General features: G+C 55.0%; 5 protein-coding genes across 5 annotated transcripts; all 5 read left to right on the top strand.

Moving 5' to 3' along the window:
• Positions 1–493: 493 nt before the first annotated feature.
• CH63R_07858 (Dynamin family protein) lies at positions 494–3,036 on the top strand (the record flags this gene model as incomplete). Its single annotated transcript, XM_018302832.1, has 5 exons — positions 494–607; positions 667–921; positions 1,031–1,160; positions 1,297–1,369; positions 1,422–3,036. The coding sequence occupies 5 exons, from the start codon at positions 494–496 to the stop codon at positions 3,034–3,036; spliced, it is 2,187 nt and encodes a 728-aa protein (XP_018157610.1).
• Positions 3,037–8,305: 5,269 nt separating this feature from the next.
• On the top strand, positions 8,306–9,898 carry CH63R_07857 (Histidine acid phosphatase; the record flags this gene model as incomplete). Its single annotated transcript, XM_018302831.1, has 2 exons — positions 8,306–8,526; positions 8,593–9,898. The coding sequence occupies 2 exons, from the start codon at positions 8,306–8,308 to the stop codon at positions 9,896–9,898; spliced, it is 1,527 nt and encodes a 508-aa protein (XP_018157609.1).
• Positions 9,899–11,834: 1,936 nt separating this feature from the next.
• On the top strand, positions 11,835–12,629 carry CH63R_07856 (uncharacterized protein; the record flags this gene model as incomplete). Its single annotated transcript, XM_018302830.1, has 2 exons — positions 11,835–11,939; positions 12,030–12,629. The coding sequence occupies 2 exons, from the start codon at positions 11,835–11,837 to the stop codon at positions 12,627–12,629; spliced, it is 705 nt and encodes a 234-aa protein (XP_018157608.1).
• A 1,295-nt stretch (positions 12,630–13,924) lies between these two features.
• On the top strand, positions 13,925–14,914 carry CH63R_07855 (inositol monophosphatase; the record flags this gene model as incomplete). The annotated part of the gene is made up of 2 exons (XM_018302829.1): positions 13,925–14,042; positions 14,142–14,914. 2 exons carry the CDS (start codon positions 13,925–13,927, stop codon positions 14,912–14,914), a joined length of 891 nt encoding a protein of 296 aa, XP_018157607.1.
• Positions 14,915–15,879: 965 nt separating this feature from the next.
• CH63R_07854 (uncharacterized protein) lies at positions 15,880–16,501 on the top strand (the record flags this gene model as incomplete). The annotated part of the gene is made up of 2 exons (XM_018302828.1): positions 15,880–15,972; positions 16,070–16,501. 2 exons carry the CDS (start codon positions 15,880–15,882, stop codon positions 16,499–16,501), a joined length of 525 nt encoding a protein of 174 aa, XP_018157606.1.
• Positions 16,502–18,616: the final 2,115 nt, after the last annotated feature.

Raw genomic sequence — 18,616 nt, 5'->3', positions numbered from 1 at the left:
AAAGCGAACGCCTGGCCCTTCATGAGAACGAATGTTGCTGCTGGTCTTTGGCAGCCCGACGTGTCTAGCAGCTACTGTCAGTTGCCGATTGATGTCCACGTTGGGCAGCGTTTGTACTTTCTTTGGTCATGACGACCGTGCATAATACCCTTGCCAGTTGCCTTGAAGGCGGTCCCAAAGACTGGTTTGTAGCGGAACCGCTGTCTTCGTTTGCTCTTACAGCCAAGGCCCTTCCCGGTACTTACCATTTTCACCACCGTTTGTCCACAGCTCTGTCTGGCCCTGTCCATTGACATTGCCATTGCCATGCTGTCTACCGTAGCAAGAGATGGGCGGTAATTGTGGGAGAAAGGACAGAGATTATATATCCGCGGGCTTTTCCCGCTCCTCAAAATTTTTCTGAAATCACTTACCACCTTTCACATTCTCCTGGTCGATTTTGATTTGCATCTCTCGTCACACTTTCCTGAGTTCTACCATACCTGTCACAGCTATGGCACCTGCGCACTCTAAGACTCAGGCTCCCGGCTTGGGCAACCGGAACCTTCTCGACAAGATTGACAAGTTGAGGGAGCTTGGAATCTCCAAGCAGGTCGCTCTTCCACAGGTAGGCGCATTTTTGGCTGGGGGTGTGTATGATTTCGTTTGCTGACACTGGGCTCCTAGCTTGTCGTTGTGGGCGACCAGTCTTCTGGCAAGTCCAGTGTTCTAGAATCGCTCACGGGATACTACTTCCCGCGTTCGGTCGGGCTTTGTACCCGTCATGCCACCGAGATTGTCTGCCGCCGAGAAAACACCTCCAGCATCGTCGTCACCATCCAGCCCTTCGATGCTACCTTCGAGAGAGCCGAGAGAGCGAAGGCGTTCCGTCGTGAGATCCAGAGCTTGAAGGGTGAAGAGTTTGCGAATGTGCTAAAGGAGGTAGGTCTGCCATCTATTTTGTTCACTGCCTACCTTTCTGATCTCGAAGCATGGCTCGCTTTGGTTGCTAATCATCTGCGTGTATATCATTCACTAACAACATGTATAGGCTGCTGACGTCATGGGATTGAAGATCTCCACTGATGATACCTCCGAGGGAGCTGCCTTCAGCAAAGACGTTCTACGTGTTGAGATATGCGGCCCTGACGAGGAACACCTGACCATCATCGATGTGCCTGGTAAGTTTACTCGTGCATTGAAAACTTGGGGTAGTTGCTGACTACTCAATTACACAGGCATCTTTGAGAATGCTCAAGATGGTATGGGTGAACTCTGTTACAACCTGTAGATGTGAATGCTGACCCGTCGTCATAGGGGTTTCGACCGCCAGAGATGTTGCCTTGGTCAAGTCAATGGTCAAGGACTACATCAAGGACTCCCGAACCATGTAAGTGACTTCAATGTTTTAGAATTCTCCGCGACCGACCTAACATGCGCAGCATTCTTGCCGTCATTCCCTGCAATGTGGATGTTGCAACACAGACCATCCTCACCTACGCAGCCGAGGCAGATCCTGAGGGAAAGCGAACCCTTGGTGTCCTCACAAAGCCGGATCTCGTCAGCGAGAACGCCACACGAGAAGCAGCGATGGATTTGATAAGAGGAAAGAGACGGGACATCCAGCTCGGGTACTATGTTGTCAAGAATCGCGGCGCCGACGACACGTCCTCAAGCAAGGAGGAGAGAGATTTTCAGGAGAAGCTCTTCTTCGGCGAGGACCCTTGGTCCAAGCTCGATAAGTTGCGTTTGGGGATCCCGGCCCTCCGCAACCGCTTGCGGGAGCTTCTCATGGACCGCACCAAGAGCGAGTTTCCCAAAGTACGTCGCGAGATCAACGAGCGCCTTGCTGAAGCCAGGAGCAAACTCGAAACCCTCGGACAGCCCTGGAGCACTGCCGATGAGCAGAGAGCGTACTTGGGGAAGATTGTGAGTCGGTACACCCAGCTCAGAGACTTCAGCCTCAATGCCTATTACACAGGCGATCCTCTCTTTGAGAACAACCCCAAATATCGCCTGGCGACCCGGATCCGCGAGATGAACTCGGCGTTTTCCGCAATGTTTTTCAAGAGCGCGCACACTCGCACCTTCGATGAATTGGACAATGACGAAAAAGTCAAGACCAGAAGCGACGAGGTCGCAAGCGAGCCTGAGTCCGAGAATGAGAGTTTTGACAGAGACGACCTGTACAATGTCACCTTTACGATGCCAGAGGACGAGTTTGGCGAGCTGGACGTAGTCTTGTCAGAGCCCTGCATGTGTGCCGCTCCTCAGACCAGCGGAATAATGGGACATCTGAAGCAGTTGTACCTTGCATCTCGTGGCTTTGAGATGGGCACCGTAAGATTGTCCCCCTATTCAGACGCATGGCTGGTGATTTACAAGCTGACCGACTTTCAGTTCAACAACCACATGCTCCCCACAGCCTTCAAGGAGCAGTCGAAGAAGTGGGAGTCCATCACCCTGGCCCATGTCAGCAATGTCATCCTTGTGGTCCACCATTTCATCTTCGGGGTGGTCAAGGAGGCCTGCGGCGATGGGCAGGTACTTGAGGCGCTTTGGTCCTCGATTCTCGAAGACCTTGTTAAGCGATACCAAATGGCTATGCAGCAGGCGAAGTTGCTCATTCACGTGGAGCGCGAGGGCCGTTCCATCACGTACAATCCGGCTTTCGACAGAGCGCTGAGCGGAGTTAAGGCGAAGAGGTCTGCCAAAAAGTTCAAGGATCTCAAGGTCACACTCGAAGATCACGACGGTGTCGATTATGTCAAGTACGCCGACTTGGAGAGAGAGTCGACTGGTGTGGAGGGAGTGAGTGAGACGTGCAACATCATCCATGACGTCTTGCACAGCTACTACGACATTGCCAGTGCTCGATTCTCGGACATGATCTGCACCCAGGTCATTGACTACTTCCTCATCGATGCCGAGAACAGCCCTCTCAATGTTCTGTCTTCGAACCGCATCTACAAGATGACGGCTGAGCAGCTGGATATGGTGGCAGGCGAGGACGCTGTGACCAAGGTCACACGCGAGATGCTGAAGAGCGACATCTAGCTCTTCGAGCAAGGCAGGAAGGTTCTTCGCACTTGATTTTTGCAATGAAGCAAAGCTGCTATGAAACACAGAGGGTTGTTGTGTGTTCTCCAAGCAATGCTTATTGCGTGCTCTCTGATCATTACGTCGAGACAGAACAAGTCCAGTCATAGTCTGCAGATAGAGGTGTGAAATCAAAGCTTTTCGTCCTTGATCGCAGGTCTGTAATAGTGAGGTGGCCTGTTGCATTGCCTTGATATTCCACTTGTTGCGCCAAAACTGTCACATACGACCATACCCATTGGAAAACTCGGGATCCCGTCCGCTCTCCCATAGATAAGCCAATGAGGGCCGGATTAGTAGTTGGGTCGGTGACGACCAGCGAATACCTGGTGTTGTATGTTTTTTAGGTCCGTTTTTGCCATCGTAAACGGACCGGTGGACCTACAACTCTCTGTAATGCTGCGCCTGTGGGGCCGGCGTCCGGGAGGCTGCCGCGCCTATCATTGTGGGAACCATTATGATGGAATGACACATAGGGGCTTACCAATGCCCAAATGGAAAGATGATATATATCGCACAAGGAATCAAGCGGCCTCCTTCTCCTGTTTTTTTTTTCCAGAATAAGCTTTGCTTGGGGATGTTTACAAGGAGGAGGATACTTTAAGTGACATGATCGGAAGGAAACGCCAACCTCGCTATCCGTTACCCTAGAGTGATGCCATCATTTTGAATGCTCTGTCCTTACCGGTCGTTTCTGCCATAGTAAGGCGTGTGTACCTGCTGTCTAAACAAGGCGGAAAGCCCATGCCTTTTGTAAGTCACTCAGGCGGATCGTTGTAGGTTCCATGCTCTTGCCAGCTAGAAGAGCTTTGACATCAAGTTGTGTCTTCTTTACATGAATGCTGCCCTGCCACAACTGGGTTCTCGTAGGACTTGCGCTTGCTCATGTGAGAGCAGACATAATCCAGGTGCGCCTGCGAAAATAGGAACATTGCGAACTACACCCCAGAGCCTTCCGTGTTGATGCACTCTTGCTTTCGCTGTTAGGGAAGCTGCAGGTATAGATAATACTTCTGAGCTGGTGCTTAGCCCGTGTTCTGTCCCTGACATCTTCGTCTTCCCACTTCAATGCCATCATCTCCCAACGTCCATCTTCTTCTCCTCCAGCCTCTTCATCGTTGGAAATCCATCTCGTTGTTCACCTCCATCGTCCGTCGTCCGTCGTCTATCGTCCATCCTTTTCTCTTCCAGCTTCTCCTCCAGCTTCTCCTCCTGCATTGGAGTTCGATCTCGTCTTTCACCTCCATCGTCGGGATGAACGTCATCCAGCCAGACCATCGTATTACCTTTCGGTTTCTTTGGCATGCGGTTCACTCAAGGTCTTTCGGCCGTTTGTTTGTATCCCCCATTTTGCATTCTTTGCTGCCAGTCTCAGCATATAACCTCATGCTGCCTCGACTCTGAACACACTGAAGGCTTCCTTCCTCGTATAATGTTGTCCACTAATGACCGGGTCAGGTAAGGTTCCTAACATGTGCAGTCTTCCCATCTGCCACTCTTGGTGAAGCCGAGCTAATTCTGACTCTTTAGACCCGATGCTCATTCACAAATAAGCCATTCCCGACGGCCATCCTTGACAGCCTTCGTTGGACCATGTTGAGTCGAGGTCTTCCCAGCCAAGCGCTCCCACGCAATGGTATTACCAACGGCATTGATCCCGCGATCATGGTGTCTCGACGGAGACACAAACGGCCCCATGGAATAGGACACCAGTCCCGACCTCAGACCTTTTTAGGTTTTATCATCATTGGCCATAGGATATCCTATCCTCTCTAGGTGAGGACCCCCAGTGATGACTGCCCCACGGGGCGTTACGACTTTTTCCGAGTTTCGACAATGAAGAATGTTTCTCGTCTGAGGGGAGACGTAGCCCACTTAGCCTTTGGCTAACCCTATGGGATAGTATACCGGTCCCGACCTCAGACCTTTTCAGGTATATCGTCATCGGCCATAGTATACCATTGCCCTGCGGGGTGTTGCGACTTTTTCCGAGTTTCGATAACGAGGAAAGTATCTCGTCTGAGGGGAGACGTAGCCCACTTGGACTCTGGCCAACCCTTACATGCGGGATAGATGATGCTCTAGCATGAGCCCTGCCGCTGTGTTGTGGGCGTCATCAAACTCGATTCGCAACTGCACTACGTGCAAGGAACATGACAGCTGACGACTTGCTGCTGGGAAGCTATTTCCATACACTCGTACAATATTGCCGGCTTTCTGGTGTGTTGATGGGCCAGGTGGTTAAAAGCGGGAAGTAGAAGGAAATTAGGAAATACTTGTTTGTAAGAAAAAGCTCCGAGGCCAGGACAGAGTAAAAAAAGGGCACAGCACTAAATATACCTTTGAAGTTCTCGTTGCCGTATTGCTTTTGGGTTGACGCTTTCTTCTTTTTCGGACGATTTCAATTCATTCGTGATAGAAATGCTGATGGGAGCTGCTTCATCGAGCTAGACTATCCCCCGAGGCTGGATCCTGGCTTTCTTCTCGGACTGCAGAAAGGTCCATCCCGACGTGCGGATGGCTGTGATAGCAGAGAATTCGGGTAAGCCGGCGGGTTAGAGGGAGACGTGCAGGACGACGGGGTAGGTCGCCAGTTTGTAGAGGTGGGAGATGGCCGGCAGGAGGACGGAAGATGAATTCGTGACGACGACGAGTTTGCCGGCGCGCGACGGCGCGAAGACGGAGAGGAGCGGATCGGCATTGTGCCTGACGAGTAGATGTGAAAGAAAGAAAGAAAGAAAGAAAGAAAGAAAGAAAGAAAGAAAGAAAGAAAGAAAGAAAGAAAGAAAGAAAGAAAGAAAGAAAGAAAGAAAGAAAGAAAGAAAGAAAGAAAAAGGAATTGAGGCCGAGACAGAAATCGAAAAGGAGGGGGGCCTTTCATACACAAAGTGAGACTACCAAGGTATTGATTCCAACCTTTATGGCCTTCGGTCGGCTGGCCTTGTCGTAACGAGGGGCCTGAACGTTGGGCCTTGGGCTGGCTGGGCCATGCGCATGAATACGATTGAGTCTGCAAAGCCTTAATCGGCTGGCTTCGTGGGGTTTCTTTCGGCTTGACCACGTGTGGGCTCGCCTTGAGGCCTTCAGACAGCGGGTTTCACGAACCGTCAATCGGCTGGGCCACGAAGCCCTCGATCGGCCCGCTTCGTGGGCATCCGGCACACAGAAAGGCTGGCCGGGCTCTACAGACATAGGTCGTTTAACCTGCGCGTCTGAGCATATTTTCATTCTGGGAGTAATCAACATTGACGGGCCTGAAAGCCTGGAGGCCAAGGGCTAACACCGAAAGAAATCGAAGGTTGGGCGTGAAAAGGTCTGTTATCTCGATGTGTGTGTGACCGACTTCTTTGGCGACGGAGGCCCGCAAGGTCCGCAAGGCGATCATCTATCCGCAAGCCTGAGCTATCTCTGCCTGCAGAATGAACTTTATTCAGGTCACACCCTGAGATAGAATTATCTGCTAGTGTCAAAGAACAAGCCGACGGGATCTCATCGTCTTAGACGGGATTTCATCGGTTATACTATGGCTTACTTCGTCTGTTTTAAGGAACAGTGCCCACCGCTTTAGGTTGGCGAAGCCATCGTGAAAAAGGCCGCCTCAGCTCTATCTAGAGGATACCAGTGAGGGCCGGATTAGTAGTTGGGTCGGTGACGACCAGCGAATACCTGGTGTTGTATGTTTTTGGTATTTCCTTTTGGTAGTGAATGACCTGGTAATGACCCTGGTCTCATGTGGCTGCCTGTGTTGATGAAGTACTTGCCAGCCGAACCTTGTGCACTTGACCTGTTGATTTGAGGGGCATTGAATGTGGGGCTGGAAATTTTGAATGCATCATGAGACCATGACTTAATCCTATGTGTGTTGCGAAAGTACAGAGTAGTCGCAAAAGGCATGAGAGGAGCAGTCAGGCAAAAGCATATGAGCCGGCCTGGTCATGGTGTTCCAGTACCAGGAACGCGGGAAAGATCAGACACTGGCCTGTCAAGTTGGGGGATACGGGACGACGACAACGTTGAGACGACTGAAGCCGACTCCGCTCTGGTCTGATGAGCACTTCCGTCCTGCAGCGGCATTGCAGAGCAATAGTGGAACGAGGGACGCGCTGTTTCGTGGCTGTCGACATCGGACAACTTTTTCCTTGGTGATCGACCGTCTCCTTTTTGTTCTCAGACTTCGAGTCGAAAACGTCTCTCAGAGACCAGTAACCCACACGACCGTTGAATGATACTGGGTAGGGAGCAGGATAGGATGGACTATGAAGAGTCTGTACCTGCAACAAGGCACCATCTGACGATGACTGCAAGATGGGATAAAGAGGGTAGTCGGCGTAATAATTAATCACTTTTTCACCAGCAGGGTTCAGCTCATGAAAACACCATCAGATTGAAGCGACTGGTCATACATGTCCATCGGGACTGAATCCCTGATCTTAGCTTCCGAGCCCGTCTGCCACCCAAGCTTTCGACAACGAGTCAAAGCTAACTACTTTGATTCAGGGGAAGAAACATCCGGGTGCTCGGAGTGGCCCAGGTGCGACACGTGTACAGCGAGCAAAGGGATACGGGCGAGTGAGTGAACAGGATCCGCCGTGAGGCAATTACCAACGCGTGTTAGTAAATAGGTAGGCATCGCAAAGGCGGAGCTCGACAGGGACAACGATGGCAGATCAAAAAAGCTTATGAAAGCTTGTTCCAGTTCCGACGTCGCATCGACCCACGTGACCGGGCCAAGTGGGACAGGCACCACCGTAGCGTGCTCCTCGTTTGGGGCTAATGTCCGCCTGGCATCACTGCGGCACTGCGGGGCGACTACATTGAAACGCCGCCCCTTCCGTCTTTGCATAGAGACTAGACAGAGGGAGAGAGCACACAGCGACGCAACCTGCACACCAACTGTCAAACAGACCAAATACAAGGCAAGTTCTGATGAACGCGGGCTTCTCCCGGACCCTCACTCTTGCACAAAAAAAAAAGAAGAAGCCCCCACTTGGCACTCGCCTCCAGCCCTCACTAGCTGCCCACAGCACGTCTGTCTGTCTACCTTGCTCATACCTCACATTGACATGCCACCCATACACGACCAGACCCCTGGAAGGAGGGGCACATGGATGCTGCAGCGGGCAGACCCTTTGGCGTACGCAAGCTTACTGACCCGGAAACCACTAGGCGAACTTGGATCTCGTTTCGTCCTTTCCGAACTCTTTCGTTCGTCCGTCCAACCGCCACGATGGGTGTCTCCGACATCGTTACTTCGGCCTACCAGTCTGTGAGGGACCTGTTCACAGGAAAAGCATATAAATACAATGCCATCCCCGCCCATGAGGGCGAGACGGACGAGACGGACGAGCATCGCGACACCCCCTTGCCAGACTCGAAACGCCGCATCCTCCTTCTCACGATCGCCGCCATGGTCTTTGCTATTCTCTTTTCCTTAGCTCTAGGCTTTAGGTAAGTCTTTTTTTGGCCGTAGTAGGCTCTTGCAAACTTGAACAATGAATCTCACAAGGCAAATAGTTTCGTCAGCGGCCAGACACCGCGCAACGGACTTGAGTCCATCTCGCAGTTCTGGGGCCAGTATTCTCCCTTCTTCTCGGTGCCATCTGAGATCAACGCTGCCACGCCCCCGGGTTGCGAGGTCACGTTCGCACAGGTGCTGTCACGGCACGGTGCTCGTGACCCTACCGCCGGCAAGACGGCGACCTATAAGGCGCTTGTCGACCGCATCCACACCACCGTCACCAACTATGGCAGAGGCTTCGAGTTCATCAAGACGTACGAGTACACGCTCGGCGCTGACCAGCTCACCCCCTTTGGCCAGCGGGAGCTTGTCGACTCGGGCGAGGCATTCTATAGGCGTTACCAGGCTCTCGCAGCCAATAACGACCCCTTTATCAGATCCTCTGGCCAGACCCGCGTGGTCGAGTCTGGTCTGAACTGGACTCAGGGGTTTTACGGTTCCAAAATTGCCGATGGCCATACCGGACCCGACGGCGGCATCATCGGGCTCGTCACTATTATCCCCGAGGAGAAGGGCGTCAACAATACGCTGGATCACGGGCTCTGCACGGCGTTCGAGGATGGCGCGTTCTCCAAGGTTGGCGACGAGGCGCAGGTCCCCTGGCGCGACACATTTACACCGCCAATCACGGCGCGCCTCAACGAGAATCTCCCGGGCGCGGGCCTGACGGCCGAGGACACCATCAGCTTCATGCAGTTGTGCCCGTTCAACACGGTGGTCGACGGCAAGCAGTCGCAGTTCTGCGACCTCTTCACGCTAGACGAGTGGAAGAGCCTCGAGTACCACGAGACGCTGGGCAAGTACTATGGGTTCAACGCAGGCAACCCGCTCGGGCCAACGCAGGGCGTGGGCTTCACCAACGAGCTCATCGCGCGGCTGACGCAGCAGCCGGTCGTGGACCGCACGTCTACCAACTCAACGCTTGACGCGGACGCGGCGACGTTCCCACTCGACAAGAAGCTGTACGCCGACTTCAGCCACGACAACGACATGATGTCCATCTACGGCGCGCTGGGACTGTATAACGAGACGCAGCCGCTGTCCAAGACGAACCGGACGTCGGTGGCGGAGACCAAGGGGTTCACGGCCAGCTGGACGGTGCCGTTCGCGGCGCGCATGTACGTGGAGAAGATGAAGTGTGGCGGTGCAGATGAGGAGATGGTACGGGTGCTTGTCAACGACCGGGTTGTGCCGCTGGTCGGGTGCGGTGCGGACGAGCTTGGGCGGTGCAAGTTGGGACGGTTCGTGGAGAGCCTGGGTTTCGCGAGGAGCGGAGGTCTCTGGGACCAGTGTTTTGTGTAATACCCAGAATAGGACTGATTTCCCCCATTTTTCTTTCCGTTACAACAGAGGTAGAAGAACGATACTACATTTCATGCCAAAAGAATCTGTAGAACATGTGAATCCGCGAGCAACAGACGTGCCAAGTGTCAGTGTCAAGTGTCAGAGGCTCTTTGGTGGCATCAAAGTTTCAGCTGACAGGGGCTAGGGGTCCGGTCCAGGTCCGGGTCTGGGGGTGGCAGGCGGCGGCAGACGGTGGGCCTTGCTTGGCTCGCGACCGCCGTCCTCCGAGATGGAGAACAAACCAACTCGGCTGCCGCCAGAGACCCAAGAGGATGGATGGTCCACGTATCCATGCCTGCAAGCTGCAGAGCTGCCGTGCAAAGCGCACCGTCATCCAGCCGCGGCCAAAGCCAAGGTGGGGGACTTTGGACGACGTGCAATTCGTCTTGACTGGGCTGTAAGGGGTCGGGTTCGTTTCCTCGGCCATGAACAACGCCCAAGTGCCGCAGCCCGACGGCCAAACCAGGTACGGGACGCGAAAGACGGGAAGGGAGCTGAAGCTGGTTTCGTTTCCCAATTCCCTTCTCCTCTAGCTCGCCGTCATTGGGCTCTTGTTCTGCAACCCCTCTGCGGCACGGAATGCAGGTGCTATTCTGGGTTCGGCCACCCAGGTCCGTAACCCCGGGACTCCCTAGTTGTTGAGACAAGGACGAGAGAATGGAAGGAAACGTGGCGCTCTTTTAGGGTGGTCTGTCTGTCTGTCAGCTGTCCGAATTCGGCCCCCTCTCTTTGAATCGAATCGAATGTCCCTGCGAAAGAAAATCAACAACAAGAGGACGAAAAGTGCCGCAGTGCCGCAGTTCTGTTGAAATGGGATGCGACGCCATCTCAGCACCGGCCCGCGCGCGGGGGCCAGTCCACCAGACTAGAACAAGAAGCAACCGGGTCTTGGAACCAATTGGGCAGCAATAACAAGCAACAGCAGGATAGCTTACAACCCCGGTCTGAGTACGTGGGCAGTCCGCTGAAAATGCACCAAGCTACTGGGTTCAGGACCGGTGTTTGCCAACAGCAGTGGGGGGGGATCTGGAGGAAACAATGAAGGGGACGCTGACGGAGCCCGCGGAGCTAAAGAAACGGGGGTCTGTTGTAATTGGCAGCCGGGGGGATGTCAGCCTACGTCGCTACCTCGCTCTGTCTCCCACTTCCTCACTCACCTCGATTCGTTCAAGGTACCTGGAATAGATAGATACCGTTGGAAACAAAACCAAAAGGGAGGGAAGAGAATCTCCAAAACCCACGGCCCAGCTTCGACTTGGGTGCATGTAAAAGCAGGCGGAAGCTTGGGTGCTGGCCTTGCGCAACGCAACGCTGTGCAGCGCACCACCGTCTCATCAAACAAGGTTTCGACGGGCCTGTGCCTCACCTCACTCACCTCACCTCTGTGCCATTTTGCTCCCTCCCTCTCAATCCACCTCTCCCCATCATATCACATCACATCACAGCAGGAGGATCAAGCTTACGGCCACACTTCCCGCCTTTCCCTCCCACTGTCTCCCCTCGCACTCAGACGGCCCTTTCACTCAGGCCTAGGCGCACTGCGTGCTGTGCCCCCGTGTCTGTGTCCGTCGCACAACCCAAACACAGCCCACCAAGCCAAGGCTCCGGGACGCAACAACGAACCGGACCAAGCAGCAGCAGCAGCAGTACAGAGTACAGGACGACGCAAACCAACCACTCGAACCACCTCTCATGAGCCGGACCTCCATCATCCGCCGCCGCCGCCTCGCATCCTCCACTGCCATCTCCATCACCACCTCCTCCACATCCACATCCACACCCATCACGGTCGCCGCCGCCGCATCGTCGACGTCGCACTGAGAACCGACGTCGCCTTCTTTTCCCCAACCAAACAAAGCCGACTAACTCGCATCGTCGCAATTGAACCGCGATCATGGTCTCAGCCGCCGGAGGCATCGTCATTGCCATCCTGGTCCTCGTTCTTGTCGCTGTTCTCGGTTGGGTCGTCTTTACCCAGCTGCGCGCCCGCAGACTAGGCGTACGTTACAATCCCTTGTCTGCCGCCAAGCGATTAACCAAGTGATGCCTTTCCTTACCTACCTGGCTTGACTAACGAACCTCTAAACAGCTGCCGCCCCCGTCGCTCTCGTCCTACATCCCCTTCCGGAAATCCGACACAGCGCCATCCTACGGGCCCCCACGACCGGCACCGAGTGGTATCACCGGCTGGTTTAATGACAAGATCACCTCCTTCAAGAACCGCAATAACCGCTCCGCGGCCGGCGCCTACGAGCAGCCCTCGGGCGCCGGCGCCCCCCGCCGCGGCTTTGGCCCGCTCGACCCGGACGAGGCCTGGGATGCGCGCGTCGGCCACGAGGCCGAGACATACGGCCCTTACGGCAACTACGAGGAGCAGGAGCTCGGCTACCGCGGCGGCAGTGGCGCCGACGCCGGGAATAGCTACAGCATGAACCTCGCCGCCACGCCTGGCGTGCACCACGAAGAGCCCGCCCGCGGTCGGAGCCTAAGCCGCCCTAGCGACGACGATGCGCTGGGCGCTCCCAAGTCCGGCGGTAGGAATCCGTTCGAGGACGATGCCGAGCCGAGCAACATCAGCTTGCGCGGTGTCAGTCCTCGGCCCATTGTCGACACGGCGTCGCATCAGCAGCAGAAGGACCACGGCGAGAGCCCGACGGAGCGGAGGTCGATCTTCCGAGAGAACGTATAGAAACGTCGGCCACGCTGAAGCTTGCATCACAGGACTGTTTACTGGTGCCGATGGGGAGACTCCATAGAAGACCTTGGCGCACCCTGGCATACGAGATACCAACCGGACCAAGTAGGGCTATTTATGTTTCCTGGGGGAACAAGAGTGGAACGTCTTATTGGGGACAATTCCGACAAGGCTAACGAGCAAAGAAAGCGGGTCCGGGAGGTGGGAGGATCGGGGAGAGGGTTTTCGGGAACATGTCAACGATTGGGGAGGGAGGGCAATGTGTTACGAGATTCCAGAGGCGTTGGGATTTATACTGTTTGACGCGTTCCAAGGAACCTTTTTTTCTTCTTCTTTTTTCTAAGCGGCCAACATTCTATAAACATTGAAGCGTCAAGGATGCACCATTTCTTCCCAACCAATTTGCGCAGCAGGACCGGAGGTGTTCGACTTACTGAGGGAACAAAGCTGATCGGTCGGAGCGATTTGGTTTCTTGATAAGTTTGTGAATGTTTCGAGATCTCAACCAATTGGGTACAAGAAGTCCCATATAGTCCAGTGGTTAGGATACTCCGCTTTCAATCCCTTGGAAGCGTTCCGGAGAGACCCGAGTTCGAACCTCGGTGTGGGAACAATCTTTTGGCATGCCAACGGAGGATTCGATCTTTTTGATTTACGTTTCCTTCCATGTTTGCTGCATGCACCAATTAACACCCCCCCCCAACTAATCTAGATAGGTGATTTCAAGGTCGACGGATAATCAGCCAAAGACCGACCCTAACCCGATACAGTGGCTCTCAAAGAGACCTCGTCTCGGTGGCGCCAAATTTGGGTCGCCGCATGCTTCCTTTACGACGTGCCATTGGCCCGCTCTTCGTTCCGGTTCACTTCTTCCCCTGTCCGCCGCCCGCCTTATCCGGGCCCGCTGTGCCGACCCGAGCTTTCGCATCGAAGGCCAGCCAGCACCGGGGTGGGCCGGGATGCCGGGGGACAGTTCTGATCTCAGCTCACTGACTGCCACTGCGAGAAACGTCCACTTTCCCCATAGTGCCCACTGCTCACCAACTGTGACCTCATCCCCCCAAACCCCCGCCGTCGTTCCCCATCCCAATTCTTCCCCCTCGATCTCCTACCCCTCCAAAAGTCGAGCTTTAATCCCGACCTTGATCGACAGAGCCGACCTCGCAACACCACCTCTCCAGCTCTGCCAACTCAGATATTGCGATACCATACCGGTGTTCTCTGCTCAATTTGTTCATCTCTAGCAATTGCGACCGGCCTTTAGACACCACTGTCACTTAGCAGCAAAGATGGCGGACCTCGACCTCCAAGAGATTCACGACACCCTCCTCGACATTGCGAGCGAGGCGGGCAAGATGATCCTGGCCGCTAATCCGTCGTCTATCGACCAGGGCACCAAGCTCAACTGTGCGTAGTGTCCCGTACTCGCTCACCACCATGTCCAGCGATCCCTCGTCTACCACCCCTCACCCGAGCCATTGCGCTAACACCACCTCCCTCCAACAGCCGTCGACATCGTAACTGAAACGGACCAGGCCGTGGAGAAGATGGTTTCGACCCGCCTGCAGTCCGCCTATCCCAACATCTCCTTCATGGGCGAGGAAACGTACACTAAGGGCACGCGCCTCGGCCCGGAGCCGACCTTTGTCGTGGACCCCATCGACGGCACCACCAACTTCGTCCACTCCTTTCCCGACGCCTGCATCTCCCTTGGTCTGGCCGTCGACTGCGTCCCCGTCGTCGGCGTGATCTACAACCCCTTCCAGGACCTGTTGTTCACGGGCATCAAGGGCAAGGGAAGCTACATGCGCCGCGCGGGCGGCGCGCCTCAGCGACTGCCCCTGGCCAAGAGCCCGATCCCGCTGCGGGGGCTTGACGGCGCGCTGCTGGCGTGCGAGTGGGGCTCGACGCGCGACGGGCCCAACTTCGAGCTCAAGGCCGAGACGTTCAAGAAGCTGGCGGCGACCAAGGAGACGGGCGGCGCCATGGTGCACTCGATGCGCGCGCTGGGATCCGCGGCGCTGAGCCTCGCCGCCGTCGCCGCAGGCCAGCTGGACGCGTACTGGGAGGGCGGCTGTTGGGCATGGGACGTGTGCGCCGGCTGGTGTATCCTCACCGAGGCGGGCGGCATCATGGTCGGCGGCAACCCGGGCGTCTGGGAGCCTGCCGTGGACGAGAGGGTGTACCTCGCCGTGAGGGGCGCGCCGGCCGGACAGAGGGAGATTGTGGAGGAGTTCTGGAAGGTGCTAGACGGGAAGAGTCTGGACTACTCGGTCTAGACATGTGGTGCTTCCTCTAGCTGGCGACGCCGCAAGACCGGGGAAGGCTGGGCTACGATTAGATGATGCAATAAAAAATGGCGGTTGGGTAGATAGACGCGAGTCGGGGAACCGAGTTGGTCGACCATGTAAAGGCGGCGTGAAGTTTTATTAGACATGTCTGTTGATAGATTGCTTGCAGTTGCCAAGCCTTCTGTGTGGCGTCCCCAACTCGGAAAAGTATTGAAGGCTGCCTATGGTTGAGATGGTTTGTCGTCCCAGGGTTTGGGATACACTCATCCCGTCTGGATGTCAAGATTCCACTCGAGGTGAAGCATTGTAAAAGAGCGGGTGAGGGGAATGCATGAATGCCACCTCAGCTGCGTACACTAGAGATGCGGATCGGGCGACATGTGACTTTTCTGTTTGTCCCAACACTATCCGGTCATTCTGTTCTATTATTGTTGTCGCCCTCATGTTATGCGCCCTCGGCGCCGTCCGAGCTGCCGCGGTCTCTCCGGCTGATCCCGATGCTCTTCAGCCTCTGGAGTCGGCGGCCACTCTGGGCAACATATATATATCCGAGCTCGAGAGTGGCCAGATGAGTTCCTCCTCTTGGGATATCCCAAACACGAGTCCGTGACTAGAAGAGACGGGCACTGACTGACCGACCACCTTGATTGCGAGACAGGATGATGAGGAGTTCCTCGATGTCCTGAGGGGCGATCCTGGTATCTACAATATCACCCGCCCCGTCTTTCCCCCCCCCCCGGTCTATTCCTCGCCGTTGCATTTGCCGTGAACGGGAGTAACACCCTACCCGCAAAGCTGCGGCGCAGAATCGAGGCTCTTCCCCTAAGTCAAGAAGCTCTAGCCGGTAGAGCGCGTGATAATTCCTAGGCCAGCAACAGCTGACTGCCTCGTACCGGAATCGAAAGCTCGCGCTAACGGCTTGCCGGGATGCGGGTGCATCGTCGACCCACGTCATGGCACAGGTTGACAAGCTCAGATCCGAAGGCTTCAACGACAAGGACTTCCGCACCGTCATCATCAACACGGGCGTCGACTGGCACCACCCGGTGCTGGGCGGGTGTTTCGGTCCCAGATTCCTGATAGAGTACAACTAGGACTTCACGGCCAATGGTCACCTGCCTCTTTTCAGAACGCCCCGGGTAGCCTTGGTCGACCGACAAGTTCGGCTCCTCGCAGAGCCCGACGGGCGGTTTCGTCGGCAGCTACTCGAACTTGGGTCCCACGTTCGGCGGCGAGCTGAGGCCACAGTTCGGCGCCCCCGTGGGGAACGTCTTGCCGACGGACCTATTGTTCAAAGACGGATACACCGTCAAACTCGGAGACCTCCTTGTCGACCCCGATGGTGGGTGCCATCATTGCGCTGGTGTTCAATGTACGTTCACCATCCTTGTTGTGCCTGCCGTCATCCAAGGTGGCCAGCTTGGGCTTTCTCCAGTGTCGCTCGTAAGCGCGCGACAAGACGACTCCGGCCGAGATCACCTATCTCCTTCCATCCACCGCAAAGCCGTCCTTCGAAGAGACGCGCGGGGGGGCGGAAGCACCTGGTCTCGGGGGCCCAGCAGGGCGGCGGCATAGTACAAGCCTGGGATCCGGCGTACGAGGCGACGTTGATCGATGCGTGTCCGGCTTCACCTTCAACGACAACAGGTTCTACGTTCCCCGGCGATGGACTTTGCTCCGACAAACGCGGGCAACAGGACGATCACCTAAAAGTCTAGCTACGTGCCTGCCGCTTCATACCAGATGATGAATAACAACGGTCTCAGGAGGTCTACGCTGTCAATTGTGATGGAGGAGACCAAGGCCTCAAGCCTCTGGCTTGCGCCCCATGCCTAACGCTCCTACCCAGATCTTAGGGCTCAGTGCTAGTGTTTGCCGCCTCGCCCTCAAGTCTTTACGCCCATAATTTTCTTGTGTACTTGTGTTGCGTGGCCATCAAGAGTACAAGCGATCGGCAGGTCTACCCTATCCATCCCTTACGTCGGCGTGTTGGGCTCCATGGGGGAAGCGAGCGCGGTTGACCACGACCACTACTACCACATCACCCGAGAGACGACCGTCTGGCCCCCCGGGTATACGGGTCTAAGTCGGCGCTTGGATTAGGTTCGGCAGTCCCGAGGCCCGCGTCGACATCGTGTCTATCGCCTCGTCCTTGCAACGTTTCACAGCCGCCCGCACGAGATAGCTTCCGCGGCAACGAGGCACTGGGCTCTACCAGCCAGTTTATGGTAACCCACAGATTATTTTAGGGTCTCAGGGTGAAGTGAGACTTCCGGTGGACGGACGGCACCTAGGCGCCTCGTGAGAGGCATGGGTCCCGGCTCTACTCTCTGCGACACATTAAGAACACGAACAGCAAGAATTATTGGGAGGTGGTTGTGTTCCAGCACTCAAATTTTGGTATGACCTACGTCAGTAGCCGCTAGGTAATTTCACTATCAGCACTTCCTACTCGATATCAACAGCTACTTGTATCTCATTCCAGAGGCAGTTCCCTATCTCCCCAGAGCAAGAGCGAGAAATCCACTCAGGCCAGTCCATCAGCGAGATGAAGTTGTGGCCTGGCAATACCTCGGCCATCTCATCTCTTACATAGGACTGGTTGGTTGTCACGAGCCGTTACTAGCTTTGTTGATCCGAGACTTCACCAGGCTCTCTCGCATACGTGTCTGTAGCAAATGATCATGGCAAATGTCTTGAAAGGAGGGTGCCATACAATACGGGAACCAATCTTTTTTGCTGCCTCCGTCTTTTCTTTCCCTTACCTTACTGCCTCCTGTCTCTGGTTCACTATTTCGACCTGCCAACAAATTGCTTTCGTTACATGCTTCCAAATGACATCCAAAAAAAGTCCAAAAACCGGTGATCACATGACGACTGTGATCATCATAACAGGTAACCGTTGAGGTGTAGTGAATAGTAGCATAAGGCCATGATATACCACCGGTGTAAGAGGAGCATGAAGTCAGGATGAGCTGCTTCGGTGTCGTTGGGACTTCGTGACCAGAGAAACGAGACGTCTTATGTGTAGCAGTTAATGCTGTCGCTCATCTCAATATCAATCGGTATGTAAGTCGGAAGCCTCCAGAGGCAGCTCTTTGCCAAAAAGGCTCCCTGAATAACGCAGGTCCCGACGTAATGCTGACTTGAATTAGTTGACACCACTTCCAGACCGACGGATGCCTTCAGCCGGTGGCGTAGCTGAGACAGTCACACTGAAGCGGCCGGCGAATCTCGTGTCACCGGCCAGTGTGCTCACAAGTCGGATGTATTGCTGTTCGAGCAGCGGCAGTCGCTTGTCTGGCTTATCAGCATCTCAACAACTCGCATGGCAGAGGGCCAGCATATAAGTCGTCCGTTGCCAAGCGGCCAAACGACGGGAGGTATCAGAACGGCGGAAGAAAACGGAACCAAAACAGGTGGGTGGGTAAATTGAACTGAGGGGTTACACCAGCCCAACTAACAGCGACAATCATAAAGCGCTTCAACCACAGCAATCAAGAGACGACGTTGAAGGCGGCTCTTTATATGATGTCGACAGCGTGGGGGTTGGCGAGAACGTCAGAGCCTTATAGGATGGCGTGCGCGGGGTGAGTGGAGCACGACGTCAGGGACCATGGCACACCCTTGTCTTAGGCCGTTGAAGAACGACCGATTCGGGAAATAAGCATTCAATTTTGAGGAGGAGGA

The sequence above is a fragment of the Colletotrichum higginsianum genome, chromosome 5, assembly GCF_001672515.1.
Source record: "Colletotrichum higginsianum IMI 349063 chromosome 5, whole genome shotgun sequence".
Taxonomy (NCBI): domain Eukaryota; kingdom Fungi; phylum Ascomycota; class Sordariomycetes; order Glomerellales; family Glomerellaceae; genus Colletotrichum; species Colletotrichum higginsianum.
The sequence above is the reverse complement of the archived record's forward strand: the minus strand, read 5'-3'. Positions and strand labels throughout refer to the sequence as shown.